The sequence below is a fragment of the Sebastes fasciatus genome, chromosome 7 (genome assembly GCF_043250625.1).
Source record: "Sebastes fasciatus isolate fSebFas1 chromosome 7, fSebFas1.pri, whole genome shotgun sequence".
Taxonomy (NCBI): Eukaryota; Metazoa; Chordata; class Actinopteri; order Perciformes; family Sebastidae; genus Sebastes; species Sebastes fasciatus.
The window spans coordinates 8,174,229-8,200,036 of NC_133801.1; the positions used below are offsets into that span (position 1 = coordinate 8,174,229).

The 25,808-nt window shown below is 42.6% G+C and overlaps 1 protein-coding gene across 2 annotated transcripts in view; it reads left to right on the forward strand.

Annotated features, from left to right (window-relative positions):
• The window catches only part of dpf1 (double PHD fingers 1), a 50,184-nt gene that overhangs the window by 22,956 nt on the left and 1,420 nt on the right, over positions 1-25,808 (forward strand). For both annotated transcript variants that reach the window (XM_074641333.1, XM_074641332.1), the window contains exons 7-11: positions 191-269; positions 1,346-1,477; positions 19,339-19,458; positions 23,799-23,911; positions 24,646-24,727. In XM_074641333.1, coding sequence (XP_074497434.1) covers positions 191-269; positions 1,346-1,477; positions 19,339-19,458; positions 23,799-23,911; positions 24,646-24,727 — 526 coding nt within the window. The remainder of the gene's footprint in view (positions 1-190; positions 270-1,345; positions 1,478-19,338; positions 19,459-23,798; positions 23,912-24,645; positions 24,728-25,808) is intronic.

Here is a 25,808-nt window from a genome sequence, read left to right on the forward strand (position 1 = left end):
TGTGCTGTTACGCTCTTTTTAGTGTGTATGTGCATGCAGGTAACAAGTGTTGAAGTTCAAACTTTTTCTGTGTACATGTGTGATTTTGCATGAGGCTGTCTGAGTTCTCACAAGCATGTGTGTGTGTGTGTGTGTGTGTGTGTGTGTGTGTGTGTGTGTGTGTGTGTATGTGTGTGTGTGGTTTCTGCAGGCCTACGGTGTTGGGGGCATGAGGAAGAGACAAGAGCCAGCTGCCATTGAAGACAGAGACAAGCCTTACGTCTGTGACAGTGAGCGTTGCAACTTAATTTCTTTATTTCTGTTTCTCCTTACTCTTTTATTACAACTCCTACAAAATTAGGTTCCCATACAACTAAACTGCATTCTCAATTACGTTTCGAGGGAAACGTATTTTCTCCCAGATTACGGTCGCAATGTTAATGCTGTTGAAACAAAAAGACACAACAACACTATTTGGTTAGGTTTAGTCAAAAAACATCATGGTTTGGCTTAAAATGACTACGTAAATGAATGTACGGGACACCAACAGCAGTCTCCTGGGAGGAAGTCCTGTGTTTGTTGGACCCATCAATCCCCCCTACCGCCCACCCTGATACCGACGCTTTGTCACAGCCGTCGGCGTTTGATATCGCCGCATCAGGCACCCTTTAATGCAGGTATGAGACGCACAAGGGTTTCCATTCACTACAATGTAAACCCATCTGTGGCAACAGTAAACGCTCAGGGAAAGTGCTGTGGTGACGTAGTTTAAAGAGCGAAAGAGACACACCGGGCTGGTTGGAGGAGAGGTGGAAGGGTCCAACAAACACAAGGTTTTCATCCAGAGGCCGCTGTTCGCGTCCCGTGTGTAAAATTTCACTTTCACTTTACAATCAGCTGTACGTTCCTGTTCTGTGTTTACAACATCGAGTCACATTTCACTGTACAAACGTAGTCGTTTTAAGCCCGACCATGTTGCTTTGTCCTAAGCCTAAGTAAGTGGTTTTGTTGCCTAAACCTTAACCGAAAAGTGACGCCGAGGGGTCTGACAAATCATCAGTACGTGATGAGTTGAGATGAGATCGTGTTGGCCCGCCGTAGTGGACTTTCTCACTTGTTATACTCGTTATTATACCACGTAACTTTCAATAACAGTCACTCTATATACTATGTCACTTGCTGCAGCCATCCGCGGACTATTTCTGATACGTCAAAGACGAAGACACGCGACAAAGTACGTTTCCCTACAAACATAATTGAGAATGCAGTTTAGTTGTATGGGGATGTAATTCTTCGGAGACAGGTCTGTTTATTCTTAACTTACACATACAGAAAGTTCATTTTATGCATTGACTGTGTGTTACAGTCTGTGGAAAGCGCTATAAGAACCGCCCAGGGCTGAGTTACCATTACACTCACACACACCTGGCAGACGAGGAGGGAGAAGAAGACTCGGAGCGACACACACTACCCTTCCAGCGCAAGAACAACCACAAGCGTGAGTCTGCCGTCTGAATATTAAACTTGTCCAGCTGTCCATCATCATCCATTATTTACTTCATGTGGAGTGTTTTGGTTTTAGCAGTTTCAGGATCATTCCAACAATCCTTAATAATCTGAATATTATCGAGAACTATCGATCGTCCTCCTGCAGCATTATGGATAGTTACAGTGCAGACTGAGCCAAATCCAAAGTGTGGATGAAGGATAGGATTTCTCCCAGTGGAGTACTGAGTTTAGCTGACTTCTTCAGCTCTCACTGATCCCCTTTTCAGACTGACGCAGTGACGCAGGTTGAAACTGTGATTGCGGTCGATCAAAGTGGGTCACCATGAATCATCCGACTTGGCTTCTTGACCTGAGTTAAACAAGGGTTGGACGCTGGCTTTGGTAAACAGGTCATGTGTTTATGCAGCTACAGCTGCAGATGGGAGCTTCTGTAGAGACAATGACCATAAGGATTAACCCTAATACAAATGGGGGCAAACAGGCGTTAAAGCATAGACTGTATATATAAGAAGTGGACGTCACCCATTGATTTGTGGACTATAGCTCTGAAGCTTCGTGTTTGGTAATTTGGCCGTCGTCATCTTGGTTATTTGCAACTAGATGTGGCACGAGAGGGTGGAGCTAAGTACAACCGAAAGCAGACATTTTTAGGCAATCATGCTGTATTGAAGAAGACTTGAAACTAGCGACAGAGACCATAAACTCATGTTTACAATGTTTACTGAGATATTAAATCAAGTGAGAAGTATCATTTTCTCATAGACTTCTATATAATCTGACTCCTTTTTGCAACCAGAGGAGTCGCCCCCTGCTGGCTGTTAGAAAGAATGCAAGTTTGAGGCACTTTTCAGACCCGTAGGCTGCCGCCTGGGTTAAACATACATGGAGTAGACCTATGTGTATCCTGCATTAAAAGTGGTTTTACTCTGTTGGACACGGATTGTCACACTTCTGCTTGTTGTTCCGAGTCGATAGCCAGAATATGTGACTCCGAGTCTATTGAAGGTTGCACATGACACCTCAATATTTGCAAGGTTGCCCCAAGGCTAACAGAGCCCAAGGGTAATTTACCTTGTTTTTTTTACAAGGTAGCATTTAACCTTTCCCTGTCTGGGCTGCTGTAGCCCACGGCTAAAGCCACTGTCAGACCTCTTGCGTTAAAGGTCTGGAAGTCAGTTAGAATACAGAATCAGCAGCCAACAACCACAGGGAATCATAAAGACATTAGTCTTGATAATAATACATAGAAAACTATTTACATGCAGTAGAAGGACGGGTGATGGTGGCAAGCATATTGCATAATACAATACTGAATTCACATTACAGCTAAATGATCAGTATTTCTCCCTTTTACTCAGAAACACTGGGATGGTGTTCACCTTTACATCCTCAATCAGTCATCACCTATACGAGCTAATGCAACACTTCAGACAGTTTCAGCAGCTGCTGCAGAGATACATCATCTAAATGAGGGAACAAACTGCTCTTCAATCAACACTCATCAGCTCTAAATATAACTGTCAGTGAACAAACACCAGTCAAACACTCTGGGAAATTACCGCCACACTCTACATTTATATTTCAGCCTTCTACTGTATGTACCTTTCAATTTATAGCACACAGAATATGGTTGCAGCTATCAGCGGCTTAATGACTATCCTTGAATGCACTGGTCCTGAATATCATGAGGTCGTAATGAAGAGCCCTGGTATTGCTTGCTAATGCCTCCAGCACTTCTTGCCAGCGGGTATGTATGTAGCTGCAGAATGGCAGGGGCACAGATGTTTTTGTCGTGAAGTGGCACTTAATAGATTAATACAATCAAAAAACAAGTTTCTTTATAGCCATAGCGGCAACTTTGGTTTGTTGGGCGGTCCACCACTTTGATCCAGACTGAAATATCTTAACAACAATTATAAAATATCCTCATACAACGGTTCGTATGATATCTTCCGAAAAGTTACTCCTCATTTTTCGTGCGTTTTCCTATGCATGTCCAGCAACACGTGTAAATACATGCAAACAGTATTTTCAAAACAAACTTCTGTCTTCACAGGAAACAACTTGGTTAGGTTTAGGCAACAAAACTACTTAGTTAGGTTTAGGAAAAAAGCGTGGTTTGGGTTAACATAACTTCAGAAGTTAAGTTACTTATGTACGGAAGTTAAAGTGGCAGTAGGCAGTATATTTTTTGGCATCATTGGGCAAAAAATCCATAATAACCTTTCAGCATATTGTTATTCAAGTGTTCTGAGAGAAAACTAGACTTCTGTTCCTCCTCATGGCTCTGTTTTCAGGCTTTAAAAAATCTAGTCCGTGACGGGAGACTTTGACCAATCACAGGTCATTTCATAGAGAGAGCGTTTCTATTGGCTGTGCTCCGGTCATGTGACCAGAACTTGGCGTTCCTTCACCAAACGTACACTAAACCATACACTACCAAGATGATTCTGAAAACATTTAAGGCGAGAAATAGGCATTAACGTAACATAATATTGATTCATATTTGATCAGCGCTGCCTAGTTTGACCCTTTGGTCGGAGTTGGCGAGTGATTTACAGCCGGCTCTCATAGACAGCAGATGGACAGCAGACCTCAGATCAGTTTTTAATGCTTGTTTGCCTCCGGTCTGTGAAATCTTGCAGATGCTGTTAGGAGCACCGGAGGACACAGAGGAACATGATTTTTTTCAGTTTACCGGTTTCATGAACTACTGTCACGATATAGGGGCCGTTTTATAGAAATAACTTTTTTTAATTCATATTTGCTCCAATCTCGCCTACTTCAGCTTTAAGTGACAAATAGATCAACATTGACCTCTGGTTGCACACGGGGTAAATTAACCAATTTCCAATAATAAATATATACATACATTTGCATAAAGCAAGCATTTGCCCACTTAAATACTTGACAAATGTGTGATTAATTTGTGATTAATAGCAATTAATCATGGACAATCATGTGATTAAATACCACCATAGTTGCCATAAGCAGCTATTGTAGAATGCAAGATTTGAAAAACATTTGCACTGGACGTAAACCCCTCCCCCACCACTGTCAGTGAACTTACTCTGAGTTTTGCAGAATCATCCAATATCAACACTCTCTGGCGATGAGGTTTGAAGGCCCCACAAGGTGCACGAAGAGCGCCGTCACCTTATGAAGTCGGAGCACAATATGCAAAGTCATCGTTTTGTAGAAGTTAAACATTTTAAAGTTGACGATGGCTCCATTCCACGTAGGTGCTCCAATAAGCCAGCATATATCACCCATGTCTTGGCACTACATGGAACAATTTAATGGAATGTGGCCACTATAAATGTCATTACTTACAGCTGCGTTGGACAAGTTATAATGCCCATCATGAAAAATGTCTCATGTACATCTGGCTCAGGGACATTTACTCCCTCTGAATATTGGTCACATCGTTCCCTGCGGGACTTTTGGCTTCTATTTAATAAGATGAACTGCAGGAAGTTAAGAGTTATTGAGTTTTGGCAGACTTCCTGAAGCTGTAAAGGGGCCGAGTGCAAAACCTGGAGGCCTCCAGGTTTGTACAAGCATTTAAATAGTAGAGGACAATACTATAATGTGCAGTAAAAAGCATTCAATAGTAGTGTATGGTATACATAAAGGTAGGAATCCCAAGATTGCACTTAGCGTAAGGCTACGAAGGTTCTGCTTAATGTATCAAGGGTACCATAAGAAAGCAATAAATGCCAGTGAACAAGAAGGAAAGCAAATATTTAGGTTTCTATGAACAGGTAATGAATCAGATCTCAAACCTCCTGTCAGCTGCAGCATCAACACTAACCAAATTGCTCGCCGTCTTTGTTTCTTGTGGCTATTTATTTTCGCCCCCAGGGTTTTCTATCAGTGTGTGTTTTTTGTTCGCCGTTATCTTCTGTCTGCGTGTTTTGTTTTGTTTCTGTGCAACTTATTTTAAGGACAATAGTATGCATTTATCCTGCGGGAGATTGTGTTTTGGTCAGTAATCGTTAGTAAAATAGCTACAGTTATTCACACTCAGAAAACACAAGAGAAAACGCTGTGGACATTTGAAAAGAAAGCGCAGGCGATTCATCCACTTTCTTTGTTCCTCTCCGCTCTTAAAACAAGCAATTTGCTCAGAATGAAACGCAGACACAAACACACAAAAACATATACATATCCACATTATCTGAGCATACTGCACTACAACAAATGTCCACACTGAAACTATGCTGCCTCACAGTTAATTGGCAGTGTGTGTTTTTAAATTGGCCTGTCTAACGATAAGACTGGCCCAGTATGTGTGCGATTTCGGTGTGTTTGTGTGTGTGTGTGGCCATGCTGCAGTCTTAGGTCTCTCCAGTGGAGGAGAGCAAGAGAGACAGCATTTGGATCGTTTAATATCCCCCATCACTCCCTCCCAAACAGTCAGTAATCACACACACACACACACACACACTAACACACACACACACACGCACACATAGCCTCCGAAAATGCAATCTTCTCTGCTGAAATGAAAAAGGAAGCTTAGCCTTTTGGCTTGGTGTGTATGTGTGTGTCCACAAGTCACACATGCATTTGCGAGGCTCTAGTGTGTTCATACGTGTGAGTGTGCATGAATTAATGTGTGTGTGTGTGTGCGCCATTATAGCTTTCCCCAATTTGCTGAGTGTCATGGAGCAGACTCCACCACCCTCCACCCTCCACCCTCCACCCTCCACCCTCCACCCGTCGGTATATTGCCACATATGTAACAATATTAACATGGCTCCCCCCGAATGAGAGCAACCCTGCATGCATAATTCATGCTATATTCTGCCGTCTAGACGCTATAGTAGTACTGTATGTACATGTACATGTACGCTGCAACCACGACACAAAGTGTGAGCTGAAACTTATCACAATATGAAACTCATCCAGCTCTCTCTCTCTCCCTGTTTCCCCATCAGCGTGATAAATGAGAGATTATTCCACCAGGAGATGAGATTTTCCTTCCCTCTCTTTCCCTTCGTCCATCTTTCACCACTTCTCCTCCTGTAGCTCTGCATCCTCACTTAACCCTCCTCTGCGTTACTCTCTCTGCTCCTCTTCTCTGCTGTTTTTTGCTCAATCCATCATCCAGCTTTTGGGTTAATTTATTTCTTTGTTTTGCGTCCACACACTCTCCCCCTGATCATCCCCACCAGATTCAACTACTAAACCCTCATATATCTGCATCCCAGCTGATATACTATTTACTTAAAATGAGCAGCGGCATTAAAATTCATGACTGCGCCTCGTACTTTTTTTTTTTTTTTTACTCTTCTTCTACTTCCTTTCCTCCAAACAGAAGGTTGGAGGTGGAGAGGGAGGGAGGAAGGGAGATATGTGGTGGGGAGGGGGCTCCTTTGGCATTGATGTGATGGTAGGAGGGGTGGGGGGGTGGGGGAGACGAAGAAGGAGAGGAAGAGGAGGAGGAGGAGGAGGGGATGAATAAGAGGGATGTTTACTTTAGAGGTCGGCCCTGCAGTGTCCACCTGAAAATTGGTTTTGTGGGTACGAAGAGAAAGAGAGAGAAAGAAGTAAATGAGAAAGAGAGAGCAACAAGATAAATAGATTGCAACGAAACGGCAACTGTGAATGAACGAGAGGAATGAGAGAAAGACCGAGGGGAAGGGAGAGGGAGAATGAGGAAGGGGGGAGGATAGTTGTCATTAAATCCCCCCTCTCAAATCAGAACTGAGATTCAGAGGCCACTTTATCTGGACGGACAGACGGTCCTACAGCGTGGAGCAGCAGGGACGCTCTGAGTGTGTTTAAAAATGCACAAAAACACACACATGCATTTTTCTTTTGGTGTGTTTGTGCCACCGAGCCGCGTGAATGCACTGTATGGGCAATCATGCCCAACTTTGAGTGTGTGTGTGTGTGTGTGTGTGTGTGTGTGTGACATGTAATTGAGCCCTTTGAAGGTCAGCGTCCCTCTGTTCCTACTCACCATTGTGTTGGTTGTTGTGTTTTTTTTTCTCCCCCTCTCCAGTTTTTTTGCCTTGTGTCTCAAAATGGCCTCCCTGTCCTCCTCCTCCCGCTGTCTGCAGACAGAGGAGTGAAGGACGAATTTTGATCAACCAACATCAATATAAAACAACGCTGAGAACCTAAAATGGCCACTCCCCACTCTGAGTCTATTGTCACTCCATATGTGCACCACTGCCTCGGCTTTTTTTTAATTTCTCTCTCCCCTTCTCTCTACATCTATTTGTCTTTCTCTTGATTTGAAGTGCGGTAAGATTCCAGCTCTTGTGTTTTATTGCTTTAACCATTACGTTGCCATTTATAGCAGTGTCACTGGGCAGATACAGATGTGTTTCTCTACTGGGACTAATCTTTTGTCAGTTCACCGAGTCTTGTAAGCTGTTAAGTCTCTGCATCGAATGCCGTTTGCCACCAAAAACTTTCCAAACCACCAAATTCTGTCTGTGATTTCTGAGGGAAAAAGTGAAGTAATGCATTGTAAATGTTGTTTGTGTGATAAATTATTGAGTTTTGACCCTGCATCCTCATATGGGGACATTACATTTGCTGCTCCTAAAGCCTGGTTTATGGTCGCCGTAGTGAAGCCGGCGCAAGGTGCGTGCGCCAGAAAATCGCGGCTTTCATGTGGTACACGAAGGCTCTCCAAGTTGTCGCGGTGGGTTGCCGTGCACCTTGAATTTTTGTAGCTACACGCCGACTGCACGCTGCGCTTTTCGTTTCAACGTGGATGCCTTCGAGGGAAGACTGGCCGAGCAGGTTCACCTGTACAGACATCACAGGGACAGTCAGATGTCATTAAATACTTGGAAAGAAATAGGCAACACCGGAGAAAGAAGAGGCTTTCTGCTGCAGGCTGGGAAAGAATATGAGAGATCGTTTTGTAAAAGCTAAAAAAAAAAAAAAAGGCTCATGCCACCGAGACAGAAAGTCATTTTGACTTGGAGGTAAGCGACAGTAATAATTACAGTACACAAATGCGTCGGTGTTTAGTGTTTACTACTGTTGCCAGGCAGCCTACTTTCCTTTCCGGTACCAGTCGTTGACTTCTTACTTATCCACAGAATATTCTGTTTTCCACGCCTCCTGGCGTTTCGGAGCATATTGCAACGAACAACGCGTCTGTGCATGCTTGTAGTACGCGCGCCATCTACGGAGGCCAGCGCCACGGTGTCTCACGCAAGTATAAACTAAGCTTTGTAATTCATTCTGCATAACTTAGACTTATTGTCCTCGGTCATGACACTTTTTTGCACCATCTAGTTGTAGCAAAAGCACAATACACTTATTAGTATAAAAACAAGATAGCGGGCATCTAAACCAAGTCCTTCTACCGCCGATCCCGAGACAAAAAGATGCAAAACCTCATAACATTTTATGGCTGAAACTTGTTTATTTATGCTTAATAACGTTTATAGTGAACACATTTTAGGAATAGTAACAAGCTACAACGCTGCCAATTATATAATTATCGTACTTAATTAGCGTTCCACACAGGTGTGACGAACTGTTCCTACAGACAAAAAGGACATTCCTATTTTGGATTATAGAGCAAGGAAAATTCATACCGAGTTAACAAAACAAACAAATCACGTTTTTTAGAAGTGTTGTGTTGTTTGCAATTTGTTTTTTGCATTTTTCATATTCAAGCATTGAAAGGAACAATTTTGGAACAGCTTTAGGCTACACTTAAACAGTGACAATTAACAACAAACACAGCTGTTTTGCAGCAGTTACACACTGGGGACTTTGTTGTGATATACCGTAAAATAAACCCCTTGTCCACATATGAAGACATCCTTTTTTTTTTTTTTTAAAACTACTTCCTGTTCAAAGACAATGTTTAGTTTTTATACTTTTCAGGTCCTATTAATCTCAAAACAGGAAGGAAAATTTAAAAAACCAAACCAAACAAAAGCTCAGGTCCCAGGAGGTTAATCTTTGCTCTCAAATGTAATATCGAAGATCAGTTTTGAAGTATGGAGAATGCCAAAGCTTTGCCAAATTGCCGAAAATACTCGTGTTTAATGAGTCGTCTTTTAAACTTCTTTCCAATGGGCTCCAGCGGTGTGTGCACAGAGGTTTAATTGTATGTAAATGAGCATATGTGTGCCTAAATTGCCTATTATTTGTCTGTGTGTGCATGTGCATAGCAACAACAGGCAAAACTGGCTTCACATTCAGAGGAAAAACCTTGTAATTGAGCTGTATTTTTCAGGCCTATTCTGTATAACAACACATTTTCAATTTAAATTCCCTGTCTTCCAGCGCATGGACAGATTGATTTTATGTTAATTTATGTGATACTTCTACATGTTAAGACGGCACATGTGGAAATAAGAGAGCATGCAGTGCTTTCTGGATGTCTTCTGAACTTTTCACGTACACCGGCATTCCTGCTCAGCTTTTGATTGGTTGATTGTTGCCGCTGCTGCACGGCGCAGGAAAGGAAGGGAGAATCGGCTGTTGCCTAGCAATCCGGTTGCCATAGATACCGCCAGGGCTCCCTCCTAAAGAGTACACTGTTATGTACATTGAAAGAGAGAGAGAGAGAGAGAGAGAGAGAGAGAGAGAGAGAGAGAGAGAGAGAGAGAGAGAGTAGGTAGGAAAGGGAGGCAGGAGAGGTATGGAGAGAATAGACAGAAAGAGAAGAAGGATGGAGGAAGTTGAAGTATAGGAGAGAGAGAGGGAGCGGCGAGGGCACAGAGGAGTTCATTAAGAATAACATAAAGAATAGGAGGAGAGAGAAAAAACAGACAAAGACAGAAGCAGAGCGAGAAGCAGAGAGTTATACGAGAAAAAGAAAAAAAAGAAATCTCTTCATGATTCATCATATAGATTCCCCCTGCCTTCCCCCGGAGTGGTGAAGGCAGGGTAATATCGGAGTCTGCTTCATTTGCTATTCTGTCTTAACATGTGGTGCTGTGGCTTGCCGGCTGGTTGTTTTGTGTTACTCAGTTGTCTTGGCCATGTTTGGATAAGCTCCCACACCACCACCAATACCACCCCCACCACCCCCAACCCAAAATCCACCCTCACCCACACAATCCATCTCTGTCTGTCTGTCTGCTTGGTGTCTGTTTGACTGTCTGTCACTGTAAAACACAGCGAGGAGGAGAGAAGAACTCAACAATGCAACAGTTTCATAGCTGGCGTATTCATAAATTATTCCTACTATAATATAAAATGTATACATGTGGATTGCCATAATGCAATATTGATATAACACATGAAAACTAGGGCTGTCAATCGATTAAAATATTGAATCGTGGTTAATCGCAAATTAATCGCACATTTTTTATCTGTTCAAAATATACCTTAAATGGAGATTTGTCTTTATTTAATACTCTTATTAACATGGGAGAGGGCAAATATGCTTGCTTTATGCAAACGTATGTATATATTTATTATTGGAAATCAAATTAACAACACAAAACAATGAGAAATATTGTCCAGAAACCCTCACAGGTACTGCATTTAGCATAAAACAATATGCTCAAATCATAACATGGCAAACTCAAACCCAACAGACAACAACAGCTGTCAGTGTGTCAGTGTGCTGACTTGACTATGACTTGCCCCAAACTGCATGTGATTATCATAAAGTGGGCATGTCTGTAAAGGGGAGACTTGTGGGTACCCATAGAACCTGTTTTCATTCACATATCTTGAGGTCAGAGGTCAAGGGACCCCTTTGAAAATGGCCAGATTGCAGTGCCATCCTCTGATGCACAAAACGATGCCTTTTACAATTCTGGTTTGTTTGGACTAAAATGCTAATTAGTTGTTAGCACAGGCAGTGATAGCCGCCACGACTGAACACACAAAGAAAAACCTACAGTACAGAAACTCCACATTTTCAGTGCCAAAATGCCACAAATGATGGGATGCATCTTTATGTAAAACTCTCCTTTGTACGCTCGTGCTTTGTTTTAGGCCAACTGGTCATTTTTGACACATGACAGTACGGGGCTGAGTATAGGGGATCATGTGAGGTTGGGCACAATTCAAACAGGATTTCACAGTCTCATTCCCAGCCGGTTCTCTCCCTGGAACAGAATAGGATTAATTATTTGCATTTTAACTCTTCATCGACGGGGACACGAGCCCGCGCTGGCTAAGTGGCTCTTTTTAAGTGTCTGTGCACAAAGTACAGCGCACGCATATGCATAGGCGGTGTGTATTTGCATCTGTGCGTGATTTCTTTAAATGCATGATTTATAGCAGAGTGTCTGTGTGTGTGATATATTAGCACGTGTGTCTATTCGCTAAATGTGCACATATCTGCAGACTGCAGAGCCTGACGTATTGTGTGTGTGTGTATGTGTGTGTGTGTGTGTGTCTCTCTGTTTCTGCAGGTCAGTGTGATTACAAAGCAGCCATAGATCAAGTTTTATTATGCACCAAAACCGCCTCTGTCCTCTTTACTTTGCAATGTCATCTCTGCACACAAGCTCACATTGCATACACACACACAAATGCATGCATCCAGACCCACAATGCACTGGGAGTTACGCAACCTGCTGACTGGACATGAGTGAAAGTAGTACTTGTGTGTGTGTGTGTGTGTGAGGGTGAGGGGTGGAGTAGATTTGGAGGGTGCAGGGATGGAAAAGGAGCAGAAATGAGTGGAAAACAGAGCATAGCACTGGTGCAGGCATTAGTGTGACAACAGATGGATTGCAGGAAAGAGTTCCAATTTCCTTTTTGAGAGTAAAGCAGAGGGAAGAAGAAAAAAAAAATAGATAGAGACCAAATAAGGGAAAGGGAAGCGAAAAGATGAAGCACAATGAAGCGCAGAGAAGAGATCGAATCAGAGGCAGAGAGAGCAGCAGCAATAATGAGAACGCATGAAAGTGCAAAGAGGAAGAGGATGGGAGAAAGAGTGAGAGTGAGAGGAGGAAGATGGAGAGAGAAAGGAAGCCAGTGACTTTTCATCTGTGACTGACGGTTTCCATCTGACTGCATCTCTGCCTCCTTGTCTGCATAAAAAAAAAAAAAAAAAAACCTGAAGATGTCTCCTCGAGCATTTTGGGCTTTTGTGTCTGTGTGAATCTACATGTATGTGCTTTTATGTGTTTCTTTTTAAATATGTGCAATTTTGTGACTGTAATTATGTGTGTGTGCATGTGTGTGTGTGTGTGTGTGTGTGTGTGTGTGTGTGGCTGGACGAGGGTTACAGGGACTCTCATTCATCACGTTAAAGAGAGCAAGTGGGGGATGGGACTGAAACTGGACGGCAAAAGTTATTATGCAAAGGCTTGGTTGTAAATCTTTGAGTGTATGTATGTATGTGTGTGTCTGTGCACTCTACTGTATGTGTGTGTATGTGTGTGTGTGTGTGTGTGTGTGTGCTCTCCATGTATTTGTGTGTGCGTGCGCTGCTCCTGAGAGGCTCTCCTCATTAAGCAGCGAGGCGACAGGAGTGCAGAGTGTGTGTTTTCACACACCGCTGCTCCGATACAACGGGAGCCACTTTTTTTTGCCTCCCTTCCTTCTCTCCCCTTTGTGCTTCCTCATCTTCCTCCTCCTCCTCCTCTTTCCCCATTTGCCTCATTCGTTCTTGAAATCCTTCCCTGCCGCCGCCTCCTCATTCTCCTCTTCCTCCACCTTTGCACCTCCTCCTCCTCCTCACCCTTTCCTCCCGTCTACAGCTGCAGTGCCGGAGCGTTTGTTGCCTTCGGTAATTGTGACGAACAGATACACTCTGAAAGTGAAAACACTCAACCGTTGCTTGTTAATCCCGATCCAAACTTCAGCCTTGATAAATCAAGTTTTGTAGTTTTTTTTGTGATGACGGTAGCCACGGCAACTAGTGTTTCTTTGTTAATGGCTGAGCTTATCTTGATGTGTACCTACACAACAGAATACAATAGAAGAAATAGAAGAAGAGCTTTAAATCACCTCAATCATCACTTTCAAGCAAAAGTCATGCAAATGGAGCAGGCAGGGAGACAGAAAACAGAGCGGGGGAAAAAGATGACAAAATATAAAAAAGTGAGGTGGAAGAGAAAGTGAGAAAAGTCAACAGGTAGGCCGATTTGTTTGCCTGTGTGTGGTGGCAGAGGTAATTCCTTTCGGATGGAAGCACTAAGTTGATGAGGCTTCCACTGCGGCCGGCCAGAGGACGAGATTATCGACCAGCCATAGTCGGGCGGTGGTATTGATTCCAGGTCAAAGTCTGGGAGACGTAGGGGAGAGAGGAAGAGGAGGATGAGGAGGTAGAGAGTTTGGAAGGTAGACAGAAGAAACTGCGGGACAATACCAGGATGAGGACACCGACATCGGGTCACGACTACATAATGCTTTTGGTTCTGAACTTTCTCAAACTGTAGCTCCTTGTCTTGAATATGCACGGTAAGAAATGTTCTTCTTAGTAGGGATGTCACAATACCCGAAATGTAGCAGTCGATACCAATACCAGGGAAATTCCGCTATTCTCGATCCCACTTCAATACCACGGTAAAAAACAAAAGTAAAACAATAAATCCCAAATACTTCAACATACACAAGTTAAACAGGTCATAATTCCCTCTCTATTTTCCATTTGATATTGCTGTGAAAGCATCTCCTTCAAACAACTGGATTTATTTAAGTTACATTTGAACACATCATGATATCGTTTGAATATACCTTCACTCAATATTCATTTTTACTGAATAGAGCCTGAACACACCATAATGTATCAGTGGCACCTCCCGTTAATGTTAGCTGTTAGCTCCAGAGGAGCTACAGTATGTGTCTGTGTCTGTGCAATAATTACAAAGAGTTCATTATGTATCTATGAGGATATACAGTATAATCTGAAGGAGTGACGTGTAGAAAATGCAAAAAATCTTTAAATGTTAAAAAGAATTGCTTCATCAAATCCCTGAATACATAAATAACATAATAAACAAGATAAAATAAAGTGAGAAATGTAAGAATATACAATTATTTTGCTAAAAGTGAGAGACTTCAATTGAAAACAGAGCAGGGCAAGAGACGGTTCAGAGAGCGAAATAACAACGCAAGGTAACGAAGGAGCAGCATGGAGGAGGAAGGGAGAGAAAATGAGACAGAGGGAGAGAGAGAAATTATAAGCAGAGAGGGAGGAAGGATGGGGACGGGTAGGTGTTGGGGGGAGCATTTGAGGATTCATCTCTTGCTGGATAATTCCCAGGAGGATCTCTCTCCAACACTTGAAAGCTGTGAAGTGTGCGGTTCTGCTCATACTCCTCCTGGTAATTGGAAGAGGAGCGGAGGGGAGGGAGGGAGGGAGGGAGAAGAGAGGGAGGGTCAGGTAAAGGAGGGAGATACAGAGGTAAGAAAAGAAAAGGAGAGGAGAGGAGAGGAGGAGGGTGGTAAAGATTTAGAGACAGAAAGGGAAAGGTAAAACTAACGAGGGAGAAAAGAAAGAAAAGAGAACCACCTCACTTGTGCCATCTTTCTTTCTTCAAGCGCTCATTTTTTCTCAACCTGGCTTATATCTCTTTTATTTTTGCTCATTAGCTCGCTCCTCTTTATTCTCTCCTTCTCTATCACTGTCCTCCCTCCCTCCCTCCTTTTGCCGGCGATGGCGTGTCTGTGGTTGCAGGCGGCTTCTGAAACATGGCCGCAGGCGTTTAATCATTGATGGAGTTTTTTCCTCCATGCAGGCAGGCCAGCGGGCAGCCCCGACTCACTCACATGCGTCAGGACCTGCTGATTCACTCTCTGGGGCCTCCGAGCACGCGCACACACACATACACACACGTGCACACAGGCACGACTACAAAGGCAAACAGAGATGCATACAGACACAGATAAAATGTAGCCTGAATGTGTGTGTGTGTGTGTGTGGTTATCCACATGTGTGCCTGTCTAGTTTATCCCACCAGGGACTGTGAGGCCCAATCAGCAGCACTGAGCCCAAATAAAAGCAGCGAAGGTAAAAGCAATTTATTTGACCAGAACAAGGAGACGAAAAATGTGTTTGCATTGGCTCCAGGGCTGCACGGCGCATATGTCTCTGCAGCTTTACAGTATACGTCCTTCTGCTAGACTCAGTAAACATCTGGCTGTGTTGTTCTTACTGTAAAAGAGTAAACACACTTATATACTGTATGCTCATCCAGCAGCATTCAAGTCTTTACTGTATTCTGTTCCTCATTCATATAGAGCAGGACGTCTTCATACAGTTTGCACATAAGGTTCAAGGTCTTACTCTTTAGTACGACGGCATATTAGGGCCATTGTAGATAAAAAAAAAAATTACGGAGCTGGAGCAGGGGAGTAATATTCAGAGAAATAACTTGGATATTCTGAGATTGAAGTGGCAAATTTAGTAGAAAAAAATGGGATATAATCTGAGATTAAAGTGGCAAATTTATGGGAAAAAATTTGGATATTCTGAGATTAAAGTGTCAAATTTACAAGAAAAAAACGTGGATATTCTTTGAGATTAAAGTGTCAAATTTACAAGAAAAAAACGTGGATATTCTCTGAGATTAAAGTGGCAAATTTACAAGAAAAAAACGTGGATATTCTTTGAGATTAAAGTGTCAAATTTACAAGAAAAAAACGTGGATATTCTTTGAGATTAAAGTGTCAAATTTACAAGAAAAAAACGTGGATATTCTCTGAGATTAAAGTGGCAAATTTACAAGAAAAAAACTCACAAATTTGCAAGATTATAAAGTCGTAGTATTTTGTATTGTATAGCCTACTTACTTACTTACTTACTTACTTACTACTACTGCAACTAGTATATTAATAACAATCTCCCTCTGACGTGCTGATACAGAATCCAATATCATCATATCGTTTCAGCGATATGATATGAAAGACCACACTGACTCTCTGATGATTTTTAATAAAGGGGGAAAAAATAGGCCCGGACATATCTGCCGTACTCTCGCCAGCACACAGGCCTGATGATGTGCAGGTGTTTTTTGTTTTTTTCCGCTATAATGAAACTCATAATTTTGAAAAAGCTGATGCCAACAAGATCTCATATTATCACTGGAAAAGGAGATTACTGAGGGGTTATGAGCATGGAGCCATCTGTGTTGAAATAACACACTGTGAGTTTCAGGTACTAGACGGTGTTTGGTCAAAACAACCCAGTTCAGTATATACGCCTTTTTTTATCTTACTGTAGCAGCGGAAATCATCGGTGACCCGGGCTCGTGGTCTATTCCCTTGTCCATCAAAATATTAAACAGCAACAAGTAGGTCTAGTATTATATGATATTATTTTATTGAGAACTGATATATTGTAAATTCATTATTTATTATCTGGTATGATTATACCTAGTCTTGCACACGAAACCGCTGTCTTTTATTACCGTTCATTATTTTTAAGAACTACAGTCTCACACTCAACATGTGAATTTAAGCACGTTCATGCATGAGACAAATTCCCCTCAGGGACAATAAAGTACATCTTATCTTATCTTATCTTACACGGTAACGAGTACATTTGATTATAATATCTATCGATGCTGATACAGTAGTCTCTCTCCACCTTGTTATTCATCATTGCAGCACATATGAAAGTGCCAAGCCCAGCAGTAAAGTCCTTTGCAGTTACATTCTCGCAATACAGATGACAGCCTCACTCCTGTTGAATTCACTCCCCCCCATCATTTCCCTCCCCTCCCCTGTTCTCCGTCTGTGTCTGTCTGTCTGTCTGTCTGTCTGTCGGTCTGTCTGTCGGTCTGTCTCTCATCCTGATCAGAGAGTTTTTATTATTATTTTATTTCTCGGAGGATTAAAGCCAGACCCATGTGGAGTAGAAACCCAATCTCTCTCACTCCTCCTTCTCTTCTCACCCTCTTTTTCTTTTTTCCATCAAATCCACCCTCTACTCACTCACTCCCTTCTCCCCTTCCGGCCAAACAAGACTCCACCCTGAAATGGATGGATTAAATGACCTCTCTCTCTGTCTCTCATATGCACACCTACAGCACTGTCTGCCTGCGTTTGCTTATCTATTGTCTTTCTTGCAGGGGTGAATGGCTTTCTGTGCTTGCCTATATGTGTGAGCATGTACCTGTGTAATCCACTCTATTGTATTCACTGTCGCTCTGCCCTGCCCGGTGCGTCACTGCGAAGGACCCGTCCAGTGCGTTACATCTTCGAGAAGAAGGCGCACATACAAAATAGTCTGCAGTGGTTATGTGATTGCTTCCATTAAAGTGATTATGCAATCAACAGCAGTAAGACTGTCGGGCAGGGAGACCGACAGAGGGATTGGGAGGGTAGATGTGGAATGCATACACACACATATATGCACACAGCACTCAGGCAGGCAGGGGGAATTTCTCTCTTGTTAATAATCATTATGAAACGGCTTCACGTGGAGCACTTGCCTCTCCGCGCTCAGCATGATAGCAGGTCTGTCCCGGCAAATTCCCTATGCACACACACACACACACACACACACATCTCCTCTTCCTCCTCCTCCTCCACTCCTGAAAATATTTACCAGACCCCAGGGGCTTCCAGCAGACGTCCCTCTCTATGCCTCCCCCTCCCCGTCTCCCACCCTGCTACCATTTCCTGGGTGAGCCGGGGTTTGGTGAATCCCAGGCTCCAGCGCCGGGCTGCACCGGTGCTTGTTTTTACCAAAGCAAACAGATGGAAAAGGAGAGAGAGATAGACGGCGCGATGTGCCCAGCTGGGACGGTGCACAGTCTGGCAACAGGGACTTTAGTTACAGATCTCCTTTCGTCGTCTTCTTTGTTTTACATCTCAACATTTTACCTCTAATCACTCACTGTCAGTACAATACTCTGTCGACGATGTTTTGTCTCTCTCAGCACACCTTGGTGAAGGTCCTGTGTTTAGGCGGTGTGATCTGGCAGTATCTAGCGGTGAGGTAATGAGATTGCAACTAACTGAAGCCTATCCCGTGTGCCAAGTGTGTTAGAGAGCTACGGTGGCCGACGCAAAAACGCAAATGGCCCTCTCTTGAGCAATTTGCAGCAGAGCCAGTGTGTAGAGTGTGTGTGTAAGTAGGAAGTGAGTGATGAAGCAAGAGAGAGAGAGAGCAGCGGCGACGGGAGCGAGTAACATTTCCGACTACGGCCCAAGCAAGAATGGTTAATAGTGGTTAGTTTGTTCGTTCTGGGCTACTGCAGCAACATGGCAGACTCCGTGAAGAGATACTGCTCCATATGTAGATATAAACGGCTCATTTTAAGGTAACAAAAACACGATTCTTATTTTTTTCAGGTGATTATACACTAAAGAAAACATACATATTAATATTATATTTGATTTCTGCCAATAGACCCCCCTAGTTGTTACACTGGTCCTTTAAGCCGTGTTTGCCCTGCATGGTACGGCTCTGCTCAACTTGACTCACTTTTGGTACAAGGTCATTTTCTCTAGTCGTGTTTCCACTGCGAATAGTAACGTCTGCACTTTGTTAATTGTACGGCGTAGTGTGCAGTGTAGTTTTGCAGTCACTATTGACGGTAGATTGGTTATATAAAAATGGCGGGTATGTGCCAGATCGCCTGGGTCGCGCTAGTGACGATTCTCCCTGACCAATCAGTCGTCTGCAGTGTTTTGACTCCACGTTCTAGTAACGGCTCAGCTCGCTTGGAACCTCGGCCACGGTGGTAGAATAGAGTTCTATTGGTACCATCCGCAACATAAAAATAACCGTTCTAATGTGTAATGAACTGAGCTGGACTGAACTGCTTGGTGGAAACGTGCCATTACTTTTACAGTCTTCCCCCTCTCCCCTGTCTAGAGACACTGACTTATGAGTTTACACTTTGCTCTTCATCCCCTTTTTCTAAGAGCCCAGGCCGGAGTAAACTGAAGTCCCACTTTTCCTTACCTGCCTCTCTTTTCTTCTTCTCCTTCCAGCCAAGAAAGCGCCAGACGGCTCAGTGATCGCCAACGGCTACTGCGACTTCTGCCTCGGAGGCTCAAAGAAGACGGGCTGTCCTGAAGACCTTATCTCCTGTGCGGACTGTGGACGCTCAGGTAGGGCACCGCTGAAGGGGATGATTGGCAGGAGGAAGGCGGTCCTCTGTTGATGCACAAAGTGTTTCATTTGTTGAGAATAGATTTCGTATATAAATAAATGCAAGTTTCGATTCCTGTTACGCTTAAAATGGATGGACCATACCAGTGTTTTTTTGTTTTGTTTTAGCCCATCTACTACAAATCATGTACAGTATACTTATTAATAGACATTTGCTGTAATGTTTTAGATTTTTGAGGCATTTTCTCACCTTCCAAGCAGCCAGTGGTTTACATTGTTTACTACAATTTGAAAACCAATTTGCAGAGACTTGAAACTGATAGCCTTTTGTTTTTAACTATGGCGGCCCTGAAGGACAAAATACGGTGAAAGCAGCAAAGGTTGTCCACATAAAAATGCAAAGATCAAATTTAACTTAACTGGTAGTTAATGCTAATGGTACAAATGCTAACTCACAAATGTTAAAGTATCATCACCTCACACCATCTGTGACTTTTATCAATTAAATTAACACTAACCTAGATATCTGTTAAATTTGAATGATTGGTAATTAGAGGTGTTACTTTGGGGACTTATTGTCCTTAAAGGCCACCCTACATAAAAATGACATTCATGCCTTATTTGTGTAACTTATGTCGCAGTGGTTGTAAGTGCAGGTTAATTTGAAAAGTCTGCACTGCGTTACCTTTCAGTAACAACTTGTAAAAAAAGCAAACATGAACTCCACTGTGAAGTTATTCTCTGCAAGTTGATTTTCCTTCAGGAACAGAAACCCTTGGCTGCCTGAAAGGTAGAAAACGCGTAAAAAAAACAACTTCGTAAACAATATGACATGCTTTGGAAAACAGTGGCTATAATGTAAAATGTACAAAAATCTTCTCATTTCTCAAACACACATCTGTTGGTGCTTTAAATCCACTTTAAAACCCTATTTTGAAATCATCAACACCTATTAATAAAGTGATATTCTATATACAATATAATCCATCTGTCATGAATGGTAACACTATAAACATAGTCGGGAACAGGATTTTGAATTTTGTAAAGTTTTGTACAATATCAAGAATATCAAATAGATAAATCACATGAGATACAATTTTAGATATTTAACAAATTGCATATAGCTCCCAGTATATGCAATAAATATGATGATACATGCTCTGCAGTACGTCAGAAGTGCATAAACACTCTGGCATGTCTTGTCAAACTACTGTTTCCAAAGTCAGGAATGAACTTTCACGCTGGCACTTATTTTCATTTAAAGGGATAGTTTGGGTGTTTTGAAGTGGGGTTGTATGAGGTACTTGTCCATAGTCAGTGTATTACCTACAGTAGATGACGGTCGGCATGCCCCCAGTTTGGAGAAACAGACAGGTGTACCGACACAGTAGCAAAGCAATGTACTGCTGTGGACGGGGTCGGCAGCAAAACGTATTTTTAGCCATTTAAACGAAAGGCTCACCTAAAAAAATCAATATCAGTTTAAGTGTATGCTATATTTAATATAGAATATAATATTTTCACCGTTTACTTTGCCGTCAGACAGCTATACAGCCTATGTTTCCGACGGGGAACTGAAGTCGTTATCTGTGCTCTCGCCAAAGCCACCAGACTCCATTGAAAAACACAGTAATTTTACCTTGCAGAACACAGGAGTTGCTGGTCTACCGCTACCATGATTGTTTGTTATTGTGTGACTTAGTGTGTTAGTTCAGATTCACCAAAATCACACAATGACACAAACAACCTAACCAATCGAGGCAGCGGCAGACCAGCAACTCCCGTGTTCAGCAAGGTAAAATCAATGTTTTTTTTTCAATGGAGTCTGGTGGCTTTGGAAAGAGCATAGATGGACACAACAGCTTCAGTTCCCCGTCGGAAAGGGCTGACGGCAAGGTAAAGCGGTGAAAATATATATATATAGCGCCGTACACTTAAACCGATATTGTTTAAGGTGAGGCTTTCTTTTAGGTGGCTAAAATGCGTTTTGCTGCCGGCCGCGTCCACAGCAGCGCTCCCGTGTCAATACTCTTGTCTGCTTCTTCAAACTGGGGGCGTGCCGACCGCCATCTACTGTAGGTAATACACTGACTATGGATAAATATTACCTCAAACAACCCCTCTTCAAAACAGCCAAACTATCCCTTTAAAGTGGCCATGTAAAAGACATTCCTTGGCATTTAAATATGAATGAATTCTATAAAATGTAATCTTGGTGTGACCTTCTTGTCTGACCACAAAAAAAAACACAAAATTGTTCAGAATGTTGTTTGCTGCACTCCTTTCAATCCCGGCTTGTTGTACAACAACCTACTTTACAATTGTGATATAAACCATTGTCTATTTCTTCTTTTTGAGACCGTGTCCAATGTGCTGCAGGGAGCTTAAAACGGTCTCCTTTAGTGTGTATTGTGGTTGTGAATGGCCAACAGTAAAGAGTAGACTTCAAGTATGATTTTTTTAAAACATGGTTGTATTATTATTTTCCCATTATAAACCCATTTGTTTTTTGGTTTGTTGGATGTGCTTGTAAATTCTGGTTATATGTATACATGCAGAGATTGCAGTGTATATGGTGCAGAATCTGTGTACTTATTACTTGATTGCATGTACTGTATACATATTTTTTCTTCACCTGTTTTTTTTTTTTCATCTGAAAAATAAAGAACTTAAAAGATGTACGTGATTTGTAGTGAATGGGCTGCAGCATGCAAAACATTGGTATGGTCCTCATCTTTATAACCACTCACAAAGAAGACAAACGAAGGTCGAGACGTGAGGATGACATAACTTTCTATTGTCGTGATCATGTAACAGCAAGTACCAGGGAAAGATAATGGAGAGATAATGGCAGGGAAGTGGACTACAGTGGAAAAGGACAATCTATTGTCATGTCACATCTGGAATTTGTTATTGAAATTCCAACATATTTTTGTAGTTCTCAAAATAAAATCAACAGTAAGCTTATGGTATAATTTTTCTCAGATGACTGAAATAAATGTGTTCCAAGTGTTCATTTTTATGATAAGTTTGGTTTTAATTAGTTATTTTATGCTATAAAAAGGGGGTGAGACGCCATCATTGACAGCTGTGATTGACAGCTGCTCTGAGTGAAGTAGTCGTGGAGCCGGAGGCTTGGGAATCGTACGAGAGGAGATGTAACTTTAACTTTCCATAACCGTCACCAGTCTGTGCAATAGAAGATTTGATCATAACTGTAATTATAGAGATATTATGGTTAGTTATTACACGGCTTTGTTGAATACTCGATTCTGATTGGTCAATCACAGCGTTCTACGGTCTGTTATTTCTTTATAGCAGACCGTTGCTATGTATAACAGACCGTCGCTATGGGCGTAGTTCTGATGTTGGACTCTGGCGGACTATTTTTGTGTCAAATTATTGATTTCTTCAGTAAGCAGCCGTGTACTAAGTGGGATAATGTACAGCTAGCGGGTCATTGTTGCGATGCAAGACCCTTTCGCTTCGCGTCAGGGTGCGGCACCCCCCGTGTAGTGGTTTATTTCACAACAATGACCGGCTTGCTGCACATTATCCCTTACTTGTTGTGTCTTTCTAGCCAAACAGCTATCGTGGTGCTAATGGAGCAGCTAGGTGGCTAACGCTAACAAGCTGCAGCCGTGCTCGGCTCCTGATTGGCTCCGGCAGGACCTCGATACCGCGGCTCGAGCCTCCCCGATCACTACTGCACAGACTCTGGCTCCAAATGAAGTTAAAATCTCAAGATTAGCAGCCCCTGTATCCAAGGCTTATTGAAAGAGAATGGGACACGGGTCTTGGGGTCTTGGGGTCTTGGGGTATTACACATGCGGGTATGTAACTGGAGCTGCGGTCGCGCATTGCTATTGGCTCAATTTCGGCGAGTGCAGACTCCGCATGTGTTGTACCCCAAGACGCGATGACGACGAGTGACATCTCCTCTTTTCACCCTCCTTACCCGTATCCGGGATATTTTGGCTTCACTTTTGAACAGTGGGAGGAAGTGCAGACGCAACGTCCATCTATATATATATATATATATATATATACAGTCTATGTTGAATACAGGAAAAAATGCTGTCCAAAAATTCTGTCAGCTATCTCAAGTAATGTTCACATCTGTAACACACCATTGTTTCCCCCTCAAATATAAATAAATCACCCGTACGGAGCTGACGTATAGATAGAATAGGTAGATGATGGATGACTGTCCTCAAAATACAGAAAACCCTGGTGAAAAACGTTGTGTGGGCGTGTGCTTGTGTGTGTGTGTGTGTGTGTGTGTGTGTGTGTGTGTGTGCGTGTGTGTGCGTGTGTGTGCGTGTGTGTGTGCACTCAGGCCACCCGTCCTGTCTGCAGTTCACAGTGAACATGACGGCTGCGGTGAGGACTTATCGCTGGCAGTGCATCGAGTGCAAGTCCTGCAGTCTGTGTGGCACCTCTGAGAACGACGTAGGATCTCACTTTATACTACATGCTAACTCTGAACACATGTGGCTGCACACACACACACACACACACACACAAACACATGCACACACACAAACACATGCACACACATATAACATACTGTATTACATAATGCTAGAAAACCTTCTTGCATAAATTTAGGTTTTATACAGTATTTTATAGCTAAAGCAAGTTTAGGGGATACTGATATTTATCCTTAAGGGAATCCACGTTCTCCAGGAGCTAATTTAGATTCACTGGCTGCTCTCAGAGTGCATGAAGGTTTGATCCCTCAGGCTGAAGGTTGACCACTGGGCTATACTGTTGCCCAATTGGTCCCACTGGGATGAAACCGGCCCGTGAGAGAGTTTCAAAGATACATAGATGTCTACCTGTTTTTTTAAATCCCTGAAGAGTAAGCAGGTATAATAAAGTCACAGTGCAGGTTATTATTGTTTCTAGCCTTTACGAGAATAAATATCTGTGAAGGGAAGTTGTTGATTCTCTCTTTTTTTTTTTTATTATTACTATCCAACAAAATAAAAGTCCACATGGTTAACAACGTTTCAAATAGATATTTGGATTCACAATTTAAAAACAACCAAAGGATATGTATAACACACCTCAACCCTTTGAATTATATCTTCAAGCACTATACACATTACATTCATGCTGTTGTGTCCTTTCACATCCCACATAAGAACATCTGTTTATGTGAATGTTCTCCTCTGTTCTAGGACCAGCTGTTGTTCTGTGATGATTGTGACAGAGGCTACCACATGTACTGTCTGAGTCCTCCCATGTCTGAACCACCAGAGGGTATGTATAACGATAAGAAGAATACTAGGGCTGTCCTGAATACCATTTTTGGGGCTGCAGGGCTTTGGTAGTAATCAAAAGCGAATATTCAAAGCCCCGGAGACCGCAGGTGAACTTTTCCTACGAGAAAATATTGCGTAATGCGCTGTCAAGAGGTCGTGGTCATTTCACGCTTGTCTCTGTCCTTGTCTCAGACCTCAGCATAAAGTTGGCGGTTTCTGGGTCGGTCGGTGGTTGATTAACGCATATTTTTGGTGGTCGGGCGGTGCGAATTGTCTCTCATAACGGGTCGGGTGGGTGTTGGTTATAAAAACAAAACAAACCCACGCTTTAACCTCACGGTTAGTAGGCAGCACGGACTCGTCATTAAAGCAGCACAATTCCTCTGTCACATAATCAGAAGCCTCCCCCACACATGCTTTTTTGATAAAAAATGTGTCATGATGAGTCCATGAGTTTTGTTTTTTACGCCTTCTATGGACAGGCACACCCGCCTCTGTCCGTGCACAGCGTCTTGCGGGCCCTCTCCCGCTAAATGGCGTCGTTTTGAGGCTGCTTTGTCCGCGCTAGGTGTTTCCTCTCCTCATCCTTCTGTGTGTGCGAGTGTAGATGTACCTCAAAGTCCCATTTGCGAGCCCTCTCCCCTTAAAACCGCCAATCCAGGCAGTGACCGGCTGCAAGCCTGTGTATAATGCAGCCTGTGGAGGCTTCCTCCCTTTCGTGTTTTGTTTTGACATAAGCAACGGCGATGAGGGCTCTTGGCCCATTTTTTCAATTTTTCCATTCTCAGCTGAGATGGACGGCATAGCGCTGCAACACGCGTCTTTAGGTTTAATTAAAGGCTTTTATTCTGAAGGATTCTGTTATTCTAGTAGACGATTTTTGTATTGTTATTTGTTATTGAATAAGAGGCATTTTCCAAAAGGTCTGGTATGTTTAAGCATGTTTGTAATCCCGAGGGGTTAAAGAAACAACAACAACAAATCTCCGAATACTAAAATTAAAAATCTATTAACTACCAAACGAATAAATAACCGAATAGTTGAATATTCGGGTACAGCCCTAATGAATACAAGCATTA